General features: G+C 33.6%; 3 protein-coding genes across 3 annotated transcripts; 2 read left to right on the plus strand and 1 right to left on the minus strand.

Annotated features, from left to right (window-relative positions):
- Positions 1-384: 384 nt before the first annotated feature.
- LOC104884008 (glutathione S-transferase U10) lies at positions 385-9,686 on the plus strand. The gene is made up of 2 exons (XM_010668592.3): positions 385-883; positions 9,178-9,686. Exons 1-2 carry the CDS (start codon positions 563-565, stop codon positions 9,544-9,546), a joined length of 690 nt encoding a protein of 229 aa, XP_010666894.1. The 5' UTR covers positions 385-562; the 3' UTR covers positions 9,547-9,686.
- A 2,444-nt stretch (positions 9,687-12,130) lies between these two features.
- On the plus strand, positions 12,131-14,583 carry LOC104884007 (glutathione S-transferase U9; the record flags this gene model as incomplete). Its single annotated transcript, XM_010668591.4, has 2 exons — positions 12,131-12,508; positions 14,111-14,583. Coding segments are annotated over 2 exons (759 nt in total), but the record flags the coding sequence as incomplete, so codon positions are not given.
- A 64-nt stretch (positions 14,584-14,647) lies between these two features.
- On the minus strand, positions 14,648-16,520 carry LOC104884006 (berberine bridge enzyme-like 13). The gene has a single exon (XM_010668590.3). The coding sequence runs from the start codon at positions 16,475-16,477 to the stop codon at positions 14,816-14,818; it is 1,662 nt and encodes a 553-aa protein (XP_010666892.1). The 5' UTR covers positions 16,478-16,520; the 3' UTR covers positions 14,648-14,815.
- Between the last annotated feature and the right edge of the window lie 9,909 nt (positions 16,521-26,429).

The raw sequence follows: 26,429 nt of genomic DNA on the forward strand, positions 1-26,429 counted from the left end.
GCAATAAAATCGACAGATTCATCTAAGTGGGAGTTAGCCATGAAAGATGAGATGAAGTCCCTGGAAAAGAATCAGACATGGGAGTTGTCTACATTACCTAAAGGTATGAGAGCACTTAGCAACAAGTGGATCTTCAGACTGAAGAAAGAGCCTGATGGAAGTGTCAGGTATAAGGCAGATTAGTAGTAAAGGGGTTCCTACAAAAGGAGGGTATAAATTATAATGAAATATTTGCTCCTGTTATGAAGTTAACTACTATTCGTATCTTGTTGGCTATTATTTGCCCACATTCCATGTAAAACCACTATTCGTATCTTGTTGGCTCTTTTTTTTTCCCCAAGAACAATAATCATTTCTTGTTATAGTATTGGGGCATGTGTTTCATGCGGCATGCCGACATCCATCTGGGTCCGCCTATCTTAAAAGGATTAGATCCATTAATGCTCGTATATGGTGACTTTGGTATCTGCACAAAAATTATTAGCTCCTCACTTTGATGCATTTTTCATGATCTTCACATAAAATCCTACATTTGCCGCCGTTGCAGAAAGAGAGAGAACTTATGGAAGAGAAACTGAAAGTGGTTTTACATGGAATGTGGGCAAGCCCTTTCGTTAGATGGGTAAAGATTGCCCTTAATATCAAGGGCATAACCTACGAATATGTTGAAGAAAGCATGACAAGAAAGGGTCAATTGCTACTTGAACACAATCCAGCTTACAAGAAAGTCCCTGTGCTTGTCCATGATGGTCAACCTATTGCTGAGTCATTAGTCATCGTATGTTATATTGATGAAACTTGGAAGGGTTCACCTCAGCTCTTGCCGCAGGATCCTTACTCACGATCTATGGTGCACTTTTGGGCAGATTTCATGCTGAAGCAGGTACACTCTATTAATTTTAACTAGACCAGACTCATTGGAAGTGAGGTTACCTCACTTCCAACGTGGAACAGTTTTTAATCCCATAACCTTGAAGCTAGAAAACATTGGACCAAGCCTTACTTGGTACTCTATATTAGTGTGATTATGTGTATTAATGTGCCAATTGGTAACATGACATAGTATTATTGAAATGAATAGTAAAATGCTTATTAATATGAAGTGAAACGACATAGAATTAGCTCTCTCAGTTTTTGTTTAGTTATTGTTTTACTTTGACTCTCCCACTTGTTAATGCACCGATAGTATCCTAGACAACCAATAAGATAGAATTATAAAAATTTAATATTTTAAAAATATACATTAAGACATATTCAACATCTTACATGATACTATTTATGAGGAAAGTTTCACATGAATAATTCGTACTATGGTTGACTATCTTATAATAATCCCAACAATGAATCATTCATAATAATCCCAACTATTTGATGCTTTTTCAAAATAATCCACTGACTTGATAAAAACTTATTTAAAATGTCTAAAAATGGTGTGTCAAATTTTAGCTGGCTAGATAAAGGGAGGAGACATAAGAGATGAGCAAGAAAACTGGAAAAAAAAAAAACGGACTAGAAAGATAAATTTTTTTGGAATTTTTTGGAAAGATATTCCCTCCGTTTCCTAAAGACAGGGCCGTCTTAAACAATACAGGGGCCCTGTGTTAATTTTAAATTTAGGCCCCAAAATTTTTAGAATATATAACTACGACATATGTGAAAATACATACGAGGCATATAATGTCAGATTTGTTATTTCAAACGACAAAATTCATAGTTGAGAATAAACTAATACTACCTAAGAACGAGAAATCTTTGTCATTATTTAAAACTTGAATGTAAAAAATGAAAAACATTAAGAGTTAATTTGGTAAAAAAAAAAAAGATAAATTTCTAGAGTTGGTAATTTTCCACGAAAATGATACTTGATTTTTTTTTTTTTTAGAAAAGCATACTTGCTTTTATTAGTTTGATTGTATATAAATAAAAGACGAAAAAAAAGGGGGCTCAAAAGCTACCTCATAGGATTTGAACCCTTGACTAAATACAAAGACAAGGAATCATTATAAGGTAGTACCAATGTGCTACAGCATAAACCTTTGATATTCTATCACAACAACATAATTATAAACTAATTTGGGGGCCCTATTGACTTGGGGGCCCTGTGCAATGGGTCTGTTTGCACAGCCCATTCACCGGCCCTGCCTAAAGATCTTCCCTCTTTCCGTTTAAGTGCGTTTCTAAAAGATTTTCCCTCTTTTACTTTATTCCTTATTTGGAATTTTTTTTTCCCTTTTATCCTCTCATGTCCCTATCATATAGTCCACCATTACATTATTAATTCAATTTTACTCTATTTCTCTCTCCAACTTTAACCCCTTTTTATTTGTTTATTTATCTTAACCCCTTTCTCTCTCCTACTTTACCCACCTCACACCCCACACAAGTGGATCCTCCTTGGTATCTATAGGAACAGTAACAAGGAAGATCTTTAGGAAACGGATGGAGTAATTAGAAGCGCATGTTTTTAATTACTTTGGTTCCATTGTATTCAACTTATTTTTGCTTATCTGATTATCTAAACTAATTCGGACTTATTTTTGCTGAAAATAATTTCTAATAAGCTGAACAAAAATAGCTTTGTATTGAAAAAAACTGTCAATTTGAATTAATATAATGAATTGTTGGTGCATGTATAACTAACTACTCGACATTATGAAATAGTATAAGGAGAAAATTATGGTAACATGTGTTTAGAAAGCTAGTCTAGCATTATAACTCAGTATTTATGTTCCTGAATCTGCCGCTTGATGTGAATCAGCCAACTTGATCTTAAATTTTCCCTGACATACTCTCTCTTACATCACTTTCCCCAGCCCAAAGTCTATTAATGTCTTGGAGGGCCATCATCTAGAACGACGTGTACTTTCTCTTCGTGTTGATTGTGGTTGATCATAGCCCTACTCATATCCCGAGAAAGCCTTGGTAACCAACTGTTTGAGTCCAAAAAAGACTCAAACACTCAAAAAGTTACACATTGGTACCATTATAACCTAGTATTGGTATAACATTGTTATCAGGATTGGTACCAAGCAACCTTACTTTGGTATCAAAATTTTCGGACAATGGTACCAATCTAACGTAGCATTGGTACTAAACAACACGCGCGTGAAATTTTCAAGGCTTAAAATGACCAAATTGCCCCTATTTGAGTCTCCTAAGAGACTCAAACGGTTGGTTGCCTAGACAAACTCCTCATATCCCTCATGTAACCCCACCAACAGAAGCATTATTATTTGCATTCACCCTAATCCCTATTCCTGGTGCCATGGCCAATCATGTCTTTGTAGATCATAAATATATGTCATGACTCATGAGGTATGATGTAAAAATCATAGGTTTCTTCGTATGATATTTTAATAATCAACTATGAATTATGCCATGACAAAATGTCATTTAGATCATCCTATCAGATAATTATGAGTCGTCGAGAAAGTAAAGATGGAACCCACCTGTATCATTTATAATTTGAAATTTGTAACTATATATTTTAAAACCACATAGTAATATTGTAACAACCTTGAATTTCCACTTTCTTTAGAAAACATATTAGAGTACAAAGCATGGACAATTCAAGAGTTGTTATGCCGCGGTTATTAAACACTTAATAACAGCAAGGCGAAAGGTACTACTACTAATACATAAATAAATTATTAACTATTACAACTAAAAGAAAATGTAATTAATTAATACACTCCTATAACAAATCATAATTCAATCTATTGCAGCGGAAGTCTTAACTTTAATAAATTTACATCTAGGTGAAGTCAACGCTCTCACCCCAATATAAGTTAGTCACCATCAAGCTCTGCACATTGAAGACATGTAATATCAGTCAAAAGGCCGAGCAAGATTTCATACCAATAACAACTTTGAACTATCCAATGTGCAGGTGGAATACATATATAGTATTCCACAAAAATCATTTCACTTGTATAACATTCAACTTGAATATAATAGACAACCTTCAATAATTCAAATCCACTTTACCTTCTTTTTAAACCATTCTGTAAAACTTTCAAATATAACTCCTTTGAAATTTAAATTCCACGGACCACCATTACTTTCATTGCACCAAGTGACTGCATTTCTTGAGTCCAATTCAAGATCAAATACACAATTCCGGAGGGAGTCTTGGGCCATTTAAATTGATATTGCTCTATAAATGGCTAACACCTCAACACTATTTATTTCCATGGTGGGGATTGGGCACGAGAATAGGCAAATGAAGTGACCATGATGGTTTCGATGAACACCACCGGTTGATGACTGATTAAGACGGGGGTTGAAAGAAGCATCCACATTCCACTTTAAGCATCCAATTATTGGGGGAGACCATGATGAGGGGTGAGACGAGAGAGGTTTGGTAATTGGAGTGGCATTCCATAGGAGACAACTCGGGTTCCTCTGAATATCAGAGGGGGAGTATGGGAATGGATCGTTCCCAGCGCTAATCCACCACCCCATTCTCAAAGAATCAAGTCTTGAAGGCTGACTAATTAAGGAGCTGAACGAATTATTAAAGACACGAGCGTTTCTCTCCTTCCATAAGGACCATATGATAATGAAGAATGAAGCTAAGCACACTTTCTTAAAGAAGTAACTCTTCATCTATATGTGCCATTGGTTGAATAAATCCCTCAAGCGACCAGGAAATACCCGTTTGATATTCCATAGATCTAGCCACCATTCCCACAGTTGACAAGAGAAGTCACAGTGAAGGAAAAGATGATCACAATGTTCGAAGTAGTGATTACAAGAGGCACAAAGGTCTTCAGATGCAGGAATCAAACCCATTTTGAGAAGCTTATGACGTGTGTTAATACGGTTGATAAGGGTTGTCCATACAAACACCTCAATTATGTGAGGAAGTAGGCCTTTTCAAAGGCCTTTGATTACATCATGGTTTTGTGGGATATTGGATTTCGCGAGTTCAAAGCTGAAAGATTTAGTAGAGAATTTCCCGGATTTGTCAAAAGTCTAGATGCGATGGTCATCATTATTAGGATCCAACGAGACTTTAATGAGCAGTTGATCAAAACTTAGTTTCTCGCATAAATACCTTCGTCTGAGCGTTCTATTCCAGAAGAACATTCCAAATCCATTTACCACCATCCCAAAATCCACAATTTTGGATTGTTGCTGTAGGGAAAGTGGTAATGGAGAAAAGCCTAGGGAATTTAATTTTGAGAGGTTCTTCTCCCAACCAAAAATCATGCCAAAAGAAGGAGGATGAGCCTGATCCAATTTTCTTTCGAACACACGACTCAATCAAGGGTTTCAAGACTGGGTTATTGAGTATGGCACGCACGACAGATATTCCTCCATGGGCTGCCTGATGGAAGGATCGAGAGATTGCCAACAGTGAAAAAGGGAGAGTATTAATATTTCAATTGAATTACTTGCCTCCTCAAATGACTTGGATCTTGAAGAAAGCGCCAAATCCACTTGAATAAAAGAGAGAGATTTCGATGCTTCAAATTTCCTACACTAAGACCACCCATATTTTTCGACAGTTGGGTAATGCTCCAAGAGACCAGTGGAATAGCTTTTTTTTCCCCGACTCCTCTCCAAAGAAAATTCCTCTAAGTTTTTATTATTTTTTCCAAGACTCCCGATGGAAGAGGGAATAGAGACATGAAGTACAAAGGAAGATTTGCCAATGATGCTTTTATGAGAGTTAAGCATCTTCCAATAGACAATAGCTTCCCCTTCCAAGAAGCAAGCTTGCACTCCATTCTTTCAATAATAGAGTCCTAAGTCTTGATGCGAAATGAGGATCCACTAATTGGTTGACCTAGGTATTTAAATGGCAGTATATCAGTCTTGCAAAGCAATTGGTCATCAGTTTTTTTTTAGCCAAGGATCATCAACATGGATTCTAATCAGGGAACTTTTGTGAAAATTCACTTTAAGGCCCGAAGCCAAGTGAAATAGGATAAGAGCCATTTTTATGTTCTTAATAAAATAAAGCCTGGGAGGATAAAATATCATAGTATCATCTGCATATTGCCGATGGGCCGGGTGATAATGGGCCCATCTCGACATGCCACAATGCCTTTCCAAAGATTCAGGAATGTTGCTTTTTATTATTTGATTCAATGATTCAACAATAATAGTGAAGAGGAAGGGTGAAAGAGGATCACCTTGTCTCAAACCTCTTTCGAGGGTGAAAGGGGCTGTGGGAGATCCAATTATTAGGATTAAAGTTGATGCGTAGAAACACATGCCATGATCCATTTGCACCGTAAGAGGGGGAAATTCATTTGCTCCATTACCCAGTGAAGGAAATTCCACGAGACATTGTCAAATACCTTGTGGAAGTCAAGTTTGAAGAAAGTGGCCTGAGTTTTAATACGTTTGCAGGAATCAATCAATTCTCCAGCTACTAAAGCCCCATCGAGAATCTTTCTTCCTTCCATGAAAGAGGATTGAAGTGGGCCTATAAGTGAATTCATTACTTTTTGCAGTCTTCTAGCTAAGACTTTTGCAATGATCTTATACACACAACCGACCATGCTAATTGGTCGGTAATCTTTGAATTCTTTTGAGTTATCAGATTTTGGTATTGGGGTGATGAAGGCAGTGTTACTACCAAAAGGAAGCTTGCACGAAGACCAAAATTCATGGATGGAAAAGTAGATGTCTTGCTTGATAACATCCCATGAAGCTTTTATAAACTTGAAATTAAATCCATCGGGCACCGGGGATTTGTTTGGATCGCAAGATGTCATTGATTGATCTATTTCAAGGGTTAAGATGGGGGCAACAAGAGCATCTGATTGATCTTGAGTGAGTTGGTTGAAATTGAGTCCATCAAAGGTTGGTCGAACCTGAAATTCTTCATGAAATATTGATGTGAAGAAAGCATTTGCATAGGATTTGATCTCCGTAGGATCAGAGTTAATCGAACCATTGATTTTAATTGAAGCAATACAATTGCGTCTTTTTTTGTTTGTTGCCACCATGTGGAAGAATTTAGTGTTAAGATCTCCTTCTTTTAGCCACTGTATTCGAGATTGCTGAGCCCAATAAACTTCTTTGCATTTTTCCCATCTCCATAGATCAGCTTGGGCCTCTCTCTTTTTTTCAAGTTCATGTTGGTCTAGGTCACGATGATTAGAAATATCATCCAATTCATTAATCAGTTGCTCCAGCGCATTTATTTTCTAGCGCATTTATTTTAGCATCAATTCTCCCATAATCAGATTTATTCTAAGACTTGAGATGGATCTTGACTTCTTTTAGTTTTCCAGAAAGTAATGAGTGTTAGCCGTTGAGCCAAGCCTCTTTAATGATCTTGATGCAATTTGGGTCTGATAGCCAGTAGTTCTGGAAACGGAAGGGTTTGGGCTCCGATTATGTTATTTATTTCCTCTTTTAATTTTATATACTTGAGTTTTTATTTTGGATTGATGTTCTTTTTTCTCGTCATGATTGAGGTGCATTTGTCAAAATGGGTCTTATAAACTTTTGTAAGATGAGAGATAATGTTGATAAGATAAAGAGGGATGAGATATTTGTTTAATTCATCAGTGGCCATACTAATTGCTAACCCCTATTAAAAATTATTTTGACCTAAAAAAGTCTATGTTTTGAAACACGGGTTTGAGACCATAAATCCTAAAACGACCAAAGTCGATCAACTTGAGAAGAGAGTTGGTTAAATTGAATCCAAATTGATTCTAATTAACACCCTTTTTTTCTAGGTTTATACTTTAACTTTGATGCATTTTAGTTTTGCACTTCGGAAAAGAATGATGTTAAAATTGTGCTTGTTTTGGTACTAATGATTAACATTGTATTTGTAAAAATGATATCATATTAGGATTATTTCCTACTTTTTTTAGTGGTCGATACCGCTAAATCAAATTCAACTTATTAAAGAAGCAATTCAACCAAATTTTGAAGCTAATGGTTGGAGTCATATGAATAGTTTTATACTCTATCACACCCCCTCACATAACTCTAATACCATGTCAATTATCGAAGGACGATCAACTCAACAAAAAGTTTAAAATAATGGTTGGAAACTTAGAGTTCCAAGGATAGTTTTATACTCTACCACAATCAAGTCCTTTGATAATTATGAGTTGTTTAAGTTGCAACCATTTACCTATTTGTATTATGTCCACTCATATATACAATATACTCCCTCTATTTTTTTTTTTTATCGTTCTCACTTAGAATCTTGACACTATTCATACTTAGATAGAATCTTCTCAATTTTTTTCAATTTATAAGAAAACATATAGTCATGTGGGGTCTTGTTTGAATCGTCTCGGTTCAAAGATGTGCAATGGGAGATGTGCATAGGAAAAGATAAAAAAAAACAGAGGGACTATTTATTAATTGCTTAATACTCCCTCCATTTCATTTTAATCTACACACTTACACTTTTCACGCATGTCAATGCAAAACTTTGAGGACATATATCTTTAGTTTTGTATTTTCAAAAATTATAAAAAGTACATATTAATAAAATACATGTTATGATGAATCTAACAAGATCCTACATGACTATATTTTCATCCGCGTATAAATCACAAATGATGGTCAAAGTGAAATTTGTGAATAGTGTAAAATGTCAAAGTGTGTAAATTAAAATGAAACGGAGAGAGTATAAGCATAAGGAAAATTTGCCAAAAGAAAACTTTTAAAGGTTCAGTTTTGCGAAAAAAAAAACCTTATAAAGCATTCTTTGCAAAAATAAACCACAAACTAAAACTTTCATGCAAGGAGAAACATATTTTCATTTTCCTGTGTGTTTTTTCTCTTTCTTTAACCCCCTATTTCCATTAATTGCAGCACCACCCCTATTCATCTCAGAAACCACACCGAAAGATGGGAATAGGTTTCGTCTTGCAAGAAAAATTAAGTTTGTGGTTTTTTTCACAAAGAATGCTTTAAAAAGTTTTTTCTTGCAAAATTGAATATTTAAAAAGGTTTTTTTTGACAAAATTTCCTAATTAAATAAATAATGCTCAATATGAAAACTGAAACGATGACGCTTTTGACCTGTTTGAAAATTCCCGAACTACATAATCTGCACTGGTCTTAAATAATGTTAAGCTTGTTTACATTTGTCAAAAAATTCTAATTATCATCATTTGTGCATTAAGTTTTGTTAATAATAGTCTCTTGTATGTAACATTAATTCGTGTACATAAATTGTTACAGCTTCACATGTCTCTCAGAAAGCTTGTAGCTAGTCATTATGAAACAGAAGAAAAAAAGAGCATTGCGGAATTCCAAAAGAACATGAACATTTTGGAAGAAAACGTGGAGATTATATTTCCATGCGACGTACCTTCCTGTGGTCAAGATATGGGCATGTTAGACATGTTACTTTCTACTTTGCCAAACGTCATCTACGCCATTGAAGAAGCTTTGAATGTGACGTTAATGGAACCTAAAAAATATCAATCGACATTCTCAAGGATGGAAGCTCTTTCTCGTCTTACTGTAGTAAAAGACACGGCCCCATCTCATGAGAAGTTGGTCAGATTTTTTCGAGCTTATAGGCATTATTATTGCGATAAAAAGTAGAGAACCTCATTGTATTAGTACTCAAATTAATACGCTTTTGAACTCTTACTGAACCGCAATATGTGAATTCGACCCAGAATATTGAGAATTTGGACTAAAGCTAATTGAATTGTGAGATAAAAGACAGAATTTTCAAGGAATTTCACCATGCATGAAGATTCAAATTGCTTGAGTCTATCAAAACTGCCATGATTAGAGAGATGTAATGTTACTTTGCAATGAAATGGAAGGGGAAGGGTTTTTTCGTGAGTTCTCCCTAATAAGTCTCAAGTTTTTTTAATTAGGTTTTAATAATATTTTATTCTTCTAAAACTAGTTGGGAGTCAACCACGACGAGATTCAGAATATTTGTGTCGTAAACTCGTAAATAAAATTCAGAATATTTCGACCCCGGAAAAAAAATCCTGCTTTCATTTTGGCAACATTTTAGTTGTTTCTACGACAAGAATTTGATAGATACGACGAGATTTTGGTCAGGCCGCAACTAATATTTAGCTATAGCGATCACATGTAAAACCTGATCGTTGATTCTTAACTTTTACAACGAGAAATTCGTCTGGTCGTAAATTTTGGTCGCCAATGCTTGTTTTTCTTGTAGTAAATATTGAGTTTCGAAATGAATACAGCATAATGACGATTATCTTGAACGAGCTTACGTTATCTTGAATTAGCTTATCGGCTTATATTGGTACATTGATCTAATCCAATATCAATTTATTTTAATTCAAATTAGATCTTTTGAGTTTCAATATGAATTAACTTAGAGACGATTAACTTAAATGGAACATTGTTATGTTGAACCAGTCTATTGTGTTGCATTGTTCTACATTTGTTGCAACTGAATTAAATGTTTTCGATTTTGAAATGAATACAACTTAAAGATTATTAACATATACATTCATTGATCTTATCCAATAACAACACATATTAATTCAATTGGATGTTGAGTTTCAAAATGAATACAACATAATGGCGATTATCTTAAACGAGCTTATGTTATCTTGAATTAGCTTATCGACTTACATTGATACATTGATCTAATTCGATCTCAACTTGTTTCAATTCAAATTAGATCTTTTGAGTTTCAATATGAATTAACTTAGTGACAATTAACTTAAATGGAACATTGTTATGTTGAACTAGTCTACTGTGTTACATTGTTCTACATTTGTTGCAACTGAATTAAATGTTTTCAGTTTTGAAATGAATTCAACTCAAAGATTATTAAGTTAAGTAGAGTATTGTTATTATCTTGAATTAGTTTATCAACTTACATTAATACACTTATTACAAAAAACATCATATTTCAATTCAAGTAATTTTTTGAGTTTCAATTACTTTACCGACTTACATTGATACATTCATCAAATATAATATCAATTTCTTTCAATTTGGGTAAGATATATGAGTTTCAAATTGAATAAAACTTGTTAACGATTAACTTAAATGGAGTATTTTCTTGATTTAACTTATCGATTCACAAAGATACCATGATCCAATCAAATATTAACTTATTTTACGTCAATTATATTTTTTAGTTTTCAAATGCATAGAGCTTAATGACTAGTATAGTTATGTTAATCCATTGATCTAACATAATTATAGTAAGACATTGATCTAATAGGCTTTTTAAAAAATGTTTAACTCGTCTTTCGAGAAAGTTATTAGACTTATTTTTTAACCAAACATTATGTGATTTAGATACAACTATAAGTTTGAATATCAACTTATATAAAATTCTCTCATTCCAAATTGTCGAATAATATCAGTAAAGGACACATATATAGATAACACTTTTATACATTTTTTTGCGAAGTACAACTAGATTTTTTAGGCGAGAATTGGACTACACTTATTTGTCACGTTAATTTGCGAACCCGATAAATAATTTGGCTAAAATCCTTCATGAAGTTCCATTTTGCCCGCACAAATATAAGAATGTATGTGACTAACTTCTACATGAACAGATAAGATTGTTGTCGAACTTATGTAATTTTGTCAATAACTGAAATAACTGAATTGAAACTAAAAATAACTGCAACGTGTTTTAATTGTTATGGATTCAATTGTTGTTGGTTAAACTGTTCGGGTAAAACTGATTTAAATTGCAAATAAACTGAACTGAAATTGGAAAGAAAAATAACTGAATTAAACTGAATTGAAAAGTTTGTTAATTGAATTAAACTGTTAATTATTTTAACTGTTGAAAACTAAACTGAATTATTTAGATATAATCATAACTCAACTGTTGAACTGAATTTGACAACTCTAATCACTATATGAATATGTCTATAGCATCACTGCCCTAGTACTGTAACACCTTATGTACTGATGGACACTTTGTCCCTTTGATGAATGCAATTCTCTTTCCCCTAAAAAAAATATGTCTATATGTTATTGTGTTTCATATGCTCAATAGTCAATTGCCTACAATTGTGGACAGCAATTGGCCAAGAATGCATGTCAGGTGCACTACTAAAATTAAAGGATGAAATCAAACCAACGCATGCTTGTCTTTAACCTCTACCTAACTAGTTATCTACCCATATACCATGTTATTATATTGTTGATAAAGCTTACATGACATATCAAAATAAACCACCCAAACAAACAAAATTATTTGCACGAAGTATATAATATAAAAACAAATTTTATGGCGGTGAAGCTGCATGGAATGTGGGCAAGTCCTTGGGTGAGAAGGGTTACTATTGCCCTGAAAATTAAGGGTATACCCTACGAATACTTTGAAGAAGACTTAAAAAATAAGAGCCAATTGCTCCTTCAATATAACCCAGTTAAGAAGTTGGTTCCAGTGCTTGTTCATGAAGGCAAGCCAATTCCTGAATCTTTGATCATTCTTGAATACATTGATGAGACTTGGAAGAATTCACCTAAACTTTTCCCTCATGATCCTTACAAACGAGCCAAAGTTCGATTTTGGGCAGATTTTATCAATCTTCAGGTAGTCGTGTTTCCAGTTAATTACTCTATTTGTACTCTTTTATTTGCTACATTTTCGGGTTCTGGATTATTAATTTTGTCCATTTTGTTCAATTACTATAAAAGAGAAAATATAATCAAGTTGAATGTTATGAAATTAAATAGTATAGTAGTAAATTTGTCGAGAACCGTTAATCTTGTAAGAGACGGCTTATTTTTAACTTAAAATTAGGCACGGCCCAAACCCAATATTAAAAAGAGAACTCGCTATCTTTCTAATAAAGTGACTAGTTGATCTATTTAGGGACCAGTTGTATCTATTCAGTAATGATATTTTTTAACTTATTCAGTGACTAGTATAATTCATTGAGTGACTAGTTTAATCTGTTCGATAAGACTACCGAGTTACTTTTTTGAAAATATATGTTATAGTTCGAGAATCAAGAAAACAAAAAATGAGAAGAGGAGGATGACTAAGATAGTGTTAGGTTAGAGACTTAGAGTGAAATGGAATTAACTTATTAGAAAAATTCAGTCTTCAATTCATCTAATGCTATGTTAAAATTAGACCGTCTATTTTAATAATTTGTGTATCAAGAATGTATATTTTATTCATGCATATAATTGTACCCCTTAGATAGTTAGATGTTTCACCGTTAAAATATTTAAGAGAAATTTAGTTGGTTTGCGAAGAAAAATGATAGCTACTTCCACAACAAAACAAAATAGTGATGTGACACAATTATATTTTTGGAAAGTGAAAGTCTTGCTCTTGCCTGATGCCTCAGCTCCATGGTAAAACTTAAGGCATCTGGTATCCCAAACAATTTAAAAACAGAGGTGTTAATGGAGTCTTACCTATATCTTTTTATGTAAATGAAAAGGTTTTTGCTAAACAATAATTGCATTTCACAAGGTAGCTTTTAATTTGAGAATTTATTATAAGATTACACATTTATGTAATAATCTCATTTGTATTATTGTATGTAGGTGCTTATAAGTAATTCTTCCATTTCCTTTTCCTAAAGAACTTATAATTGTATGTAGGTCCTTATAAGAATTTATTATAAGATTACACAAGGTAGGTGGTTATAGATAATAATGATAGTAATCAGATAATGATATGCTAATATATAGTGGTTTAGTATACATGGATATTAAATTTTCATGGAAAGTTCCATTTTCTATGAAGTTTTTTCCCTTTTTGTAACTCTTAAAAAATTGACTAATGTGTTTGGTTGACTTTATGGAATTTGTGATTCCCATGAATTGATGCGAGAATTTTGAATACTAAAGGAGCTATGTGAATAAATCCCCAAGTTTTGTGGAAAGTACAATTTTCGAACAATTTTCATTGCCCTAATTTTTCACATTCCCTGTCAACCAAACAACTATCAGATTTAGAAAATCATGGGAATTTATATTGCCTACATAATAAGTTAATAACATGTATACCAAAGAACCTCTTAATATATATCCTAACAATAATGAATATGTAAGTTTAGATTTTTCCTTCCCTGAATTCCTGGCAAAAGATATGGTTCATACTTCATACTTAATTTATCAATATATTACATTTGTGAATCACTGAATTGTGAGTCTGCAATTGTACGTGTGTACACAGCTTTTTGAGAAACTTCGGGATGTTGTCAAAAGTCAGAATGATTATGAAGAGGACAAAATCATCAAGGAAATTCAAGAAAGCATGAACAAATTGGAAGCAAACGTGAAGGATTTATATTCAACAGCAACACATTCAAATAGAGAAACCATGGAAATATTGGACATATTGATGATCACATTATTGCCAATTATAAATGGAGTTGAAGAAGCAATATCTGTCAAATTCATACACCCAGAAAATTTTCCCTTGGTATTCTCATGGATGAAATCCCATGATGATGTTCCATTAGTTGAAGATACAGCTCCAAATCATGAACAACTGGTCAAATTTCTCCGAAAACTTAGACAATATTTCAGAAATATTGCAATTTCCTCCACTTGATAAGCTTTACTACATCATTTGAAGTTCTATTAAACCTTCTTTACTACTGTAGTTACTACTAAGCAAGATGTTTTACGCTTTTTTTGTTGTCTGATTCATCAAATTTCTTGTTTTTACATAAGGTACGGGAAAAAGAAAAAAAAAAAAAAAAAGAACTAGAACACAAAAACTTGTTTTCATTAACAAACATAACACTAAAATAACATGCACTCGGATGCACGTGCTTATGCACACATGACTAATGAATAATCCGAACCAAACATCTACGAGTTATTATTAAGATGCGAAATTAAAGTTATCAAACTTTCCTAAAAATTTCACTCACTAATAACCATGTCCCTTATGGTGTTTTCCAACCTTATGGTAGTGAAACTTTTTGCCCTTGTTCATCTTCCTATTGTGGGACAAAAGTGGAGGAATACTCTGTTCATGCCTAAAGAAGTTCTCTGGATCAAATTTAGTCTTAATTTTCACTAACCTATCAAAGTTATTCTTAAAGTACTTCAAACCCCAAGCGCGAGCTTCATCAACATTAGTGTTACCATCTTTGTTCATCCCCAAATCGAGATCCCTATAATTAACATAAGCTTCCCTAGGATTCTTAGACACATAAGGCTCCATATAATCATATAAGTCCCTAATCCATGCCATGTTTGAACTTTCACTAGCCTTACCATCTTGCCAAGATGCCACATATTGGATCTTGAAGAGAGTCCCTTTTCTATGAGGGAACGGGGTTTCAGACTCCGGTACCTTACTCATCATTCCACCATATGGGTTCCATATCATGATGTAGCTTTCGGCTTCCAACAACTTCTTCCATAGTCCTTCAAGCCCGGCTTCAGGGATCGGCTCCTTAACGAAATCTGACTTGGCCTTAAAGTAGTCTCTAAATGTAGGTTTCCCTTGTAGCAAAACATCAGGACTACTTCCTGTTGGGAACCCTCCAATGTAAACAACTGACTCAATCCAACTCATTTCATTGCAGTCTTTTGGAGTCAGTCCTAATTCAGGGAAGGTTCGAGCCATGGTTCGATGTAGTTGGTTCGCATTGCCTAGATACAGCGAGTTAAACAAGGCTTGTACTGTCTTTTCAGTTGTGTTTGGGATTGTTCCTGGTAAGATTTCTACCCTGATGAAAAGATTTTCATCAAGTTTATCAGCTACTTGCTGCCATTTGTATAGGAGTTTTGTTAATCCTTGGTCTAATGTTCTAACAACTGTAAAAGTTGTTACAGTCTCAGGAACTGGAACAAGTTTAACCTTCCATGCAAGAATTACCCCAAAACTACCACCACCACCACCTCTGACAGCCCAAAACAAGTCCTCCCCCATCGATGCTCGGTCGAGTATCTTCCCAAAGGGATCCACTAACCGGACATCGATCACATTATCAACTCCTAGACCATATTTTCTCATCATAGAACCATATGCACCGCCTGTGATATGCCCACCTATACCTAAGCTGGTGCACAGTCCTGCAGGAAATCCGTGCACCTTACTCTGCTCTGATATCCTGTAGTAAAGTTCCCCTGTAGTGGCCCCTGCCTCAACCCATGCGCTGTTATCGTCGATATCGACGATGACAGACCGGAGTTTAGCCAAGTCCACAACCACAAAGGGGTCCCCCATCTCGGATGAGTAAGATACGCCCTCGTAGTCGTGTCCTCCACTTCGAACTCTCAGTTGAATGCCAACCTTTTTAGCACATACAACAGCTGCTTGTACATGGGATTCATCTAATGGCATGTAAATGAGCTGTGGCTTTTCAACTGAAGGTAATAAGTACCTTAAGTTATTTGCAGTGGAGTTTAGGATGCCAGTGAAAGAACTGTTGCTTGGTGTGTAACATGATGTAGGAAATGGGTTTGGTGGACTGATATTTTTGGAAAGACAATGAAGAAAATTGGCTTGTAAATCATTGGAGTATGCTACAGAAGAGCAAAGTGAGAAAATTAGAAGCAATACAAGAGAAATATGTGTCATTTTTTTTTTGTTTGGTTTTGAGGGGAATGTTGTGATTAAATTTGGCTATGGTGTGGCAGTATTTATATGGGTTAATGATGACTTTGATTTGAGGTAATGCAATCGTCATGATTTGATTATTGGGGAGATTTGTGGTGTTAAGAGTTACCATTTGTCTTGAGTCAAAGTCATGTAAAGCAGTAAACTTGGAAAATAACGGGTTTTGCATGTTTTCCCACATTCAAGTGGGATAGTAACTTGGTAAATAGTTGTTATGTTATATGCAGTTCTTAGGGTTGCATTAAGACATAAATACACTACTTAAAATAGAAATAAGTTGTGAATTTATGGAAAAATTTTGCATCAATCAATGTAATAAATGATCAATTAATGTAATTTATTTCCATTTTTAGCTTCTTATATACAGCCTCTAGGACTGTATATAACTTTTCCCAATAGTCTATAAAGTGAATAAGTGATAGTAATCATGAATTGTTTTTGATGTGATTAAATAGAAAGTGTTGAAGTGTGCTCCAATAAATTTGGCCACACTGTGGAAGTCCAAATCCTATTTCATCATTTATGTTTTTGTTGAAAAAAATCTAGCTCAACCATTTATACAAGATCACTTTAATACATCCTTGTAGAAGTATATGGTAAGAAAGATGTCGGTTACTATAATCAAAGGAAGTATGATTATATACCCATATGTGAGTGCATTTGGTCATCTAAATAAGCAGATAGAACAAAAAAAAAAACTAGCTTTTGATGTACCTATCTCCATTCTCCATATACAAATTGCACCAAATCATGACGTATTGACAAATAAGAATAATGTCAAATTGTGAAATACTATCAAATTCTTTGGTAAGACTAATTATTTAGTATCATATCTTTTTGTCGTGTATAGAACGGTATGGATCTAATGATGTCTATAATACTTTCTTTGTCAATTAAATGTTGTAACATTTTGATTTTTACACTATTCACACATCAATTTTGATCGAAAAGTTTTGACTACTATATACTGTAGGAACTAAAACCGCTAACAATATAAATTTAACTTATCTGGAAAACGTGCTGAAGAATTCACTGCCCAAAGTTGAATTTGCTCGCTACAACACACGGCTCTTAGCATCAACCTCCAGGGGTACACGGTCTCTGAGTTTCCAGTGTAGATGGAAAAACAGATTGAGAACGATCTTGAATATTGCCCAGAAAGATATTTTTGAGAGAGGAAGAAGAAGGTGTTTATGATTTAAGGGAGGAAATCCGGGAAAAAACGGTAACCTAATTACTGGCTAAAAACAACAGATTTTTAACACAAAACTTTAGTTAAGTTAAGTTTATTCCCCAAGGCCCAAGGCCCGGACCGAGCGCGTGGTGACTCCACTCACCACATGCCCACTAAAAGTCCTTTTGTCACACAACTCAATGGGTATAGAAAGTGTAATGTATATAAACCCTTTACACTACCTATTATTTTATCAATGTGGGACTCTTCACATTCTCTTTTGAAGCAACTCTTGAGTTTCCTTTAAAAGCATTTATTATAAACTCCAACATATACAACAAAATTAAGTATGTAAGAAGTTGGATTGGTTTTAATGAAATATATATTTACAAATATCAACTTTCTATTAGTGTGAGTAGTATGTGATAAGCTAGTAATGTTGGCCTTACTTCTTCTCCCATAGATCCACTTGTATGGGACTTCAACTTACCTTATACATAAAAAATAAAATAAAAACTTTCTATTAGTGTACATAATAAAGATGTATAGATCAACTTGTGCGTTTTAAACATCCTAAGAAAAATGGATTTAGATTAGGATTTATAAAGACTAACACAAGTCCTCCGGGAGGAGAGTTTGACAACATACAAAGTTGACATGGTTTCATCCTAAACCAAGTGGTAATATAAAAAAATAGTCCATCATAACTTATATGTTAGTCATCCTCTCCCACTTTTTTACCCTAATACCTTAACATATTGCTACTATCAAAGTCTATCGAATTTTATGTCAAATCACCACACTACTTTACTAATGGCTCACATATTTTTTGGCATTCTTGATCCCATACGTTGAAGACAAGAAATTATGCTAACCTTTAAGGCTTCCTTTGTATGCTCTAATCTTTAAAACATTATCATAGTTTAATGCTAATTAAACTAGATAAAGTTGCAATTAGTGAAAGTTGGTAGTAAGAGATTCCTCATTCCTGATAAGCAGCAATGTTCTAGATTAAATTAAATTTCTGCCATACTTTGCTTTGGGTCCCTTCCAGGCTTCCCATGTTCAATTGTTCACCATCCCACTTATTCATCTTTTGGAGTTCACGCTCATCAATCACAAAGTTATGCCATTACCACTTGTAAAATACAAAATTAAACTTAGCGTGACACGTTTCTCGCTAATCTTGGCGCTGATTGATTAATTAATTAGGTGGAAGTGTGGAACCGTGGAAGCTAGAATAACAAATTTAAACATAGGACGTACGTACGTAACAAATCAACATTATTAACAGTTTTTCTTTTGACGGGAACATTATTAACAGTTAGATGTGGGACTTATCACGCTATCACTAATACACTTCCGATTAGAATGCGGAAATAATAAAACTGCAACCACCAAAAACAAAGCCACGTCGTTCTTCTATAACTTAGTTACGGAGAATGTTGTCATGACATTTCTCATGATAGAAAATTAGAAATGCACAGCTTTGCCAAAATATTCTCACTGAGAGGAATGAGGGAATAGGCTGACTTTATATGGGAGTTTTAATGGGATGTGAGTGGTAAAAGAAGAAGAAAAGGAGAGAAAAAAAAAACTCAAAAACTTTAAAACCAACCCATCTATGTACATGCTCTCATAAAAAGGTGTTCGATTTAACTACTCCCCATTTTTGCGCTATCTACTTTTTCCTTGAGTGGTTATTTCATTTTAATTTGCTGTATTGTTTTAAAAAAAAAAAAATTTTGATACTTGGAATTTTTTTCCTTGAATAATGTAAAAGTGGGTTTTAATTCCTAAAATATGCCCAAAAAAATAAAAATTCTCTGCGTACCGTCCACGTAGGACGGCACGCGAACAGTTCAGTTATGGTTATAACCAAACAGTTCAGTTGATATCAGTTCAGTTTGTATCAGTTGAAATAATTAACAGTTCAGTTCAGTTCAGTTAACAAACTTTTCAGTTCAGTTTAATTCATTTTTTTCCTTTCCATTTTCAGCTCAGTTCAGTTGCAGTTTAAATCAGTTTTAACCAAACAGTTAAACCAACCAACGGTTGAATCCATAGCAGTTAAAATTTATCGCAGTTATTTTCAGTTTCGTTTCGGTTTATTTCAGTTATTGACGAAAACCACATAATTTCAACGATAATCGCATCGGTTCGGGTAGAAGCTAATCACACTCTTGTATTTGTTCTGGAAAAATTGTGCTTCATGTCGGTTTTGGCCAGGTGTTTTTCGGGTCCGGCTAAAAATTAATGCAACAAATAAGTGTTGTCGGCACTTCCACAATCGCCTCAAAAAACAGTTGTACTTCATAAAAACGTGAATGAAAGTGACATCGGTTAAAGTGTACTTTATTACTTAATATATATGATTTGGAATAAGACAAATTTATGTTAATGTCTTACTCTTAGTGTATTAGTTCAATGGATTAATATATCTATAATCGACGTAAAATAAGTTGATTATGGATTAGCTCAAGGTATCTATATGTGAATCAATAAGTGAAATCAAGATAACAATACTCCATTTAAGTTAATCGTTAACAAGTTATATTCAATTTGAAACTCACATATCTTAGCCAAACTAAAAAAAATTACAATTGATATTAGATTAGATGAATGTATCAACGTAAGTCGATAAAGTAATTGAAACTCAAAATGTTTACTTAAATTGAAAAATGTTGTTATTTGAATGAGTGTATCAATGTAAGTCGATAAACTAGTTCAAGATAATAATAGTACTCTACTTAAGTTAATCATCTTTTTAAGTTGAATTCATTTCGGAACTGAAAGCATCTAATTGAGTTGCAACAAATGTAGAACAATGGAACTCAAAAGATTGATTTAATATAACAATACTCCATTTAAGTTAATCGTCTCTAAGTTAAATTCATATTGAAACTCAAAACATCTACTTTAACAGTACCCTAAGTTTAATTCAAGATAATAACAATACTCTACTTAAGTTAATCATCTTTAAGTTGAAATCATTTTGGAACCGAAATAATCTAGTTTAGTTGCAACAAATGTAGAACAATGTAACTCATTAGATTGGTTTAATATAACAATACTCCATTTAAGTTAACCGTCTCTAAGTTAAATTCATATTGAACCTCGTAACATCCACTTTAACAGTATCCTAAGTTTAATTCAAGATAATAACAATACTTTACTTAAGGTAATATCTTTAAGTTTAATTCATTTCAAAATCAAACCATCTAATTGAATTGAAACAAGTAGTTAATTATTCGTACTATATCGTATTAAACCTTATTGCTTATTAGCAAAATCCTGATATGAGCGAAAATTTGTATATGTAGTATACTATAAAGTCTATTATTGACTTGTTATAACTTATACACTTAAGTGAATACAATTAAATTATTATATAGCTGAGTAATTATTAAGTAAGATTAATGTATCGATGTAAGTCGGTAACGTAATTGAAGAATCCAAAACACCATTTAGTTCATTTTCTCTACGTGGATTTCATTTCAAAATAATAAACATCTAATTGAACCGAAACAATTTCTTCTTTAGATAAGATAAATGTATTAATGTAAGCAGATAAGCTGGTTCAAGATAAAAATACTCAATTTAATTTATTTGTCTTTATGTGAAGTGTATTTCGAAATTTAAAAAATCTTATTGAACTGAAGTAAGTCGTAATTCGCATAAGATCAGTGTATCAATGTTAGTAATAAACTTATTCGAGATAACAATACTCCATTTAAAGTAATCATCATAAATCAATAATCTTCAAAACTTTGAACATCTACTTGAATTGAAAGAAGTTATTTTTGGATTAAACAGATGTATGAACGAAACTCGAAAGACTGTTGCAAAATAACAATATGTCATTTAAGAAGCTAATAGTCTTTAAGTTATATTCAATCCGAAACTCAAAACATCTACTTGAATTGAAAGAAAATATTATTAGATCAGATCAACCATCAAATGTAGGTTAATATAATAAAACTAACTAAACAAAAAATTAAGTTAATTGTCATAAAGGTAACTTAACTTTAGGATTTAAAACTTACGGTTGAATTGAAAATAGTTGTTATTATAATAGATCAAATGTATTAATTTGATTTATAACAATAGTATGCAACAATATAAGTGATATTAATAAAGATAATTATAATAGTATTAGTAATAATAATAATAAAAAGTAGTAATAATAATAATAGTAGTAGTGGTCTTAATATTATATAATAGAGATGATAATAATAATAATAATAATAATAATAATAATATAATAATAATAATAATAAATAATAATAATATATAATATAGTTTGTTTCTTAAGGCAAAATCCAAAACCACTAATGTGAAAACTCCAAACCGTTAGATCATCACAATCAAAGGCACACAAAAAAACAAAACAAAGCACATGGATCATAGATATTAGCCATTGGATACAAACCATAAAACAAGCTGAGCCATTAGATCGTCATTTAATCTCTCAAGTTCTTCACCATCTATCTCCTTCAAACCCATCTCTCTCCTTCAAACCTATCTCTCATCCAAAACCCTACTAAAACTCCCACTCTTTCCCTCTTTCTCTCGTTGCTCCTCCCTCCATCTTCGTTTCTGGCTCACTCCGCCGAAATCCGACCACCACGACGCTGACCTTCATCGCTAGCACGCCTCCTTATGTCGCTGCTCTCTCTTTCTCCTACTCGCCGGAATCTTGGTTGTTTTTCTTTGATTTTGGGATCTAATTTGAGTGGTTTGATTCAAGATTTTATTATTTCTCATTTTTGTTTGTCCCACTTTTGGTAAAATAAATCATTTGTATCTGTTTTAGAGAAGAAAAGTTAGTTTTCCATAAGAGAGTGTAGGTAGGTTCGATTTCTAGGAATTTTTGCTTGTTTAGTTTGATTTTTTTTGTCCTTGTTTTGCTCTATATTATATAATCAGTAATTACTTTGGTCATTTTTTTGCTCTATAATCTATAATCAACAAAAACCAAGCTTTGGGCAGCAACGAGACAAAGTGCACGAGAGATTGAGGACAAAGGAAGCAGCGCGACAGGTTGTGGTGTCGATTACCGGCGGTGGTCGAAGGCAGGCGCGATAGGTGCACCGATGGTGCGCCGAAAGTGCTCGGCAGTTGGGCTTGGGTCACAGAAGAAGAGGAGAATGAGTGGTAGGTTGGGTCCTTGAGCAGCAAGGTGTCTTTGGCATCAATGGTTCAGAAAATCTCCAAGAAGAGAGGAGATGAAAGAAGAAAACAGGGGAAGAGGGGCTGCCGTGGTTTTAGGCGGGAAAATACTTTTCATTCTCTTTGTTTTTTTTTTGCAAACTTTACACTAGTTTATCACTTCTTGTTGTTAATTTTATTAATCTTATTTCCTACCATGTAACTTATTAATAGTTGGTTTATTTAGAAGCTCAAAATAATTCAAAACTGAACTTACTTAACTAAATAATTATTAAACAAAAAATTAACGTTATTCATTACGTTATGTTTAAAGTTTTAAAATATTATAGTATGAGAACAACTTAAGCAATCACAATGCGCCTATAAATACGTGTCAAGTTATTGAGGTTGAGAGGGACGGTTGATAGCATACACATATGGTTTTGTTACGAGGTAGTAGATAGAAATCGTCTTCATATAAATGTGTAATATCTCTTGTTCTTAGGAAGATCCTATCGAATTAAAGAAAAAGTTATGAAAGAAACAACATTATAATTGAAATAAATAAACTTATCACCGAAATAAAGTTATATCTCATATTTGTAAAAGTTTGATGGATTTGAAAATATCAATGTACCACGAAATAAAGTTATATTGTCATAAATTTATATATTAATAATAAAAATATCATGATAAATTTACTTGTGAGAGTACTCTTACAAAATTATCATGACAAAATTTTGTAAATTGGAGACTATCATGAATTTGGGTAATTTCTAAATTCAGTTGGGTATAGTTAAAAAATAGTTTAAAATAGTTTCAGTTTAAATCAGTTTCAGTTCAGTTCAGTTACAGTTTCAGTTCGAATCAGTTCAGGTAATTCAGTTAAATATTCAGTTCAGTTCAGTTCAGTTCAGTTGATCGATCAACTTTTCAGTTTTTCACAGTTATTTTCAGTTACAGTTTGTTTCAGTTCAGTTGCAGTTCAGTTATGGTTTTTCATTTACAGTTTATTTCAGTTTCACTTCAACATTTTTCAGTTGATTTCAGTTCCAGTTACTCGCAGTTCAGTTTAAATTTCAGTTATTTCAGTTCAACCAGCAGTTCATTAACCAAACTGACAGCTCTACTTATCACGCTATCACTAATACACTTCCCGTTAGAATCCGGAAATAATAAAACTGCAACCACCAAAAATAAAGCCACACCGTTATTCTATAACTTAATTACGGAGAATGTTGTCATGACATTTCTCATGATAGAAAATTAGAAATGCACAGCTTTGCCAAAATATTCTCACTGAGAGGAATGAGGGAATAGGCTGACTTTATATGGGAGTTTTAATGGGATGTGAGGGGTAAAAGAAGAAGAAAAGGAGAGAAAAAAAAAACTCAAAAACCATTTAAAACCAACCCATCTATGTACATGCTCTCATAAAAAGGTGTTCGATTTAACTACTCCCTCAATTTTTGCACTATCTACTTTTTTCTTGAGTGGTTATTTCATTTTAATTTGCTGTATTGTTTTAAAAAAAAAATATTTTTGATACTTGGAATTTTTTTCCTTGAATAATGTAAAAGTGGGTTTTAATTCCTAAAATATGCCCAAAAAAATAAAAATTCTCTGCGTACCGTCCACGTAGGACGGCACGCGAGAAATTTTTTTTTTCCCAACTTAAGTAAAACCGCTACTTGAAGTAGCGGTTTACAAAAAAAAAAAATTGTTGTTGTTGTTGTTGTTGTTGTTGTGTAATCAAGTTGTGCTTGCAACATTTTGCCCAGGTAAATCGCTACTCAGAGTAGCGATTTATATATATAAACCGCTACTTGATATAGCGGTTTATATTTATAAACCGCTACTTGAGATAGCGGTTTATATTTATAAACCGCTACTTGAGATAGCGGTTTATATTTATAAGCCGCTACTCTGAGTAGCGGTTTTCGTGGGATATAAAAAAAAAACAGTTTCTCGCGTGCCGTCCTACGTGGACGGTACGCAGGGAATTTATATTTTTTTGGACATATTTTAGGAATTAAAACCCACTTTTGCATTATCCAAGGAAAAAATTCATGATACTTGGCTCATCAAAAAGTAATACTTTCTCCATCCTAAAATATAGTTTTCATTTCCATTTTGGGTGTCCCAAAATATAGTTTCCATTTCCATATTTAGTTCCACATTTTTTTCCGTAATTTGTCTAGAAAAATCATGTCCCTTCATTTATTTACTTCTTGAATTTTGTTTTTTCCTTTGTTTATTCAACCAAAATGTTACAATTAATGCTCTTTCACCAATTATTATCCGTTCTATCTCCAAAAATCATCTTTTTTCATACAATATTTATTTAAATAAACAAAAATCTTTACTATCTCTCTTAGATTCTACTTGAATGAATTACAGTGAAAAAAGAAAAATGGGAACTATATTTTGGGACGAGGGGAGTACTATTATATTTGTTTTTTTTTCTATTAAAAAGTATTATTTTTTTCACTTTTTTTCATTATTTTACATTAAATGGGTCAAAAAAAATACCCTCCAAAATACTTATTAGTGACATTGTCTAAACTCTTGCGCGTAACACAATGTAGCAATTAAAAAGAAATAGAGGGATTAGGAATTTTTTTGAGTAATCCTTGTTGGGTTTGGTGGAGTTGGGTGAAGCAAGGGGACAAAGCACGAAAGCCTAAGCGAGGAAAGAAGCCCAGACCCTAGTAACCCGGGCAGGCAGTGAGATGCTCGGGCGGGAGGTGCTTGGCCTGGAGCTACTACCTTCCAAGCGGTTTGTGAAGGTGGACACCACCCCGGGCGAGCGACCTAATGGTCGGGCGGGCTAGTCCTTGCTCGAGTGTGCGTTTTATCGAAGCCTTAGAGGCCGTTTGTGGCAGTAGGCTACGGCCCGGGCGGGCGGCTCTTGGGCCTGGGTGGGCGGTTGGGCCCGGGCAAGCGATTCTTTGAGCCCGCCCGAAAAGCCCGGTTTGCATATTTTTTTTGTGATTGAGATTTAATCGTGGCCCATGGATTGCTTTTAGTTCTAGGAGTATAAATACCTTTTTTTGGTTTTAGAAGGGTAAATCACACATATCTCAAATTTCAAACTTGGAGCCTCATCTTTTCTAGGACTTTAGGAGAGAGAGTCAGTTTGTGAGAGATTGTATGTTCACCGTTGATTCTCCATTGATTCCATAGTGCAAGTTTGTGGGTTTTTCTCCCGGAGGTCGGGTTTCCCACGTTAATCTTGGTGTGTTCTTTCTTATTTTCTTTCCTCTTTGCATTACTTGGTTGTTGTTTCAATTTCATGTTTCTTCTTGATTATTGTTGATTATTGCACAAACTAGTTAGCACTTGTTTCTAAATCACAACAATCCTCAGGATTACCAACCCTCTCGGATACATTACAATAAAATATTAATATGTATGTAATAAATTGAGGGGAGAAAGAACATAAAACGACCTTCAATGAGATATATTCAAAACTTTGTCATTAGAGATTATTTCTTTTAGGTAGATATGTAAGATGAAGGGCCCTACTGAACTGGTACTTCGCTCATCAATCAACGTTGCAAGTCAGATTCCTTGAGAGGGAGGAGG

This window comes from Beta vulgaris, chromosome 5 (assembly GCF_026745355.1).
Source record: "Beta vulgaris subsp. vulgaris cultivar EL10 chromosome 5, EL10.2, whole genome shotgun sequence".
Taxonomy (NCBI): domain Eukaryota; kingdom Viridiplantae; phylum Streptophyta; class Magnoliopsida; order Caryophyllales; family Amaranthaceae; genus Beta; species Beta vulgaris.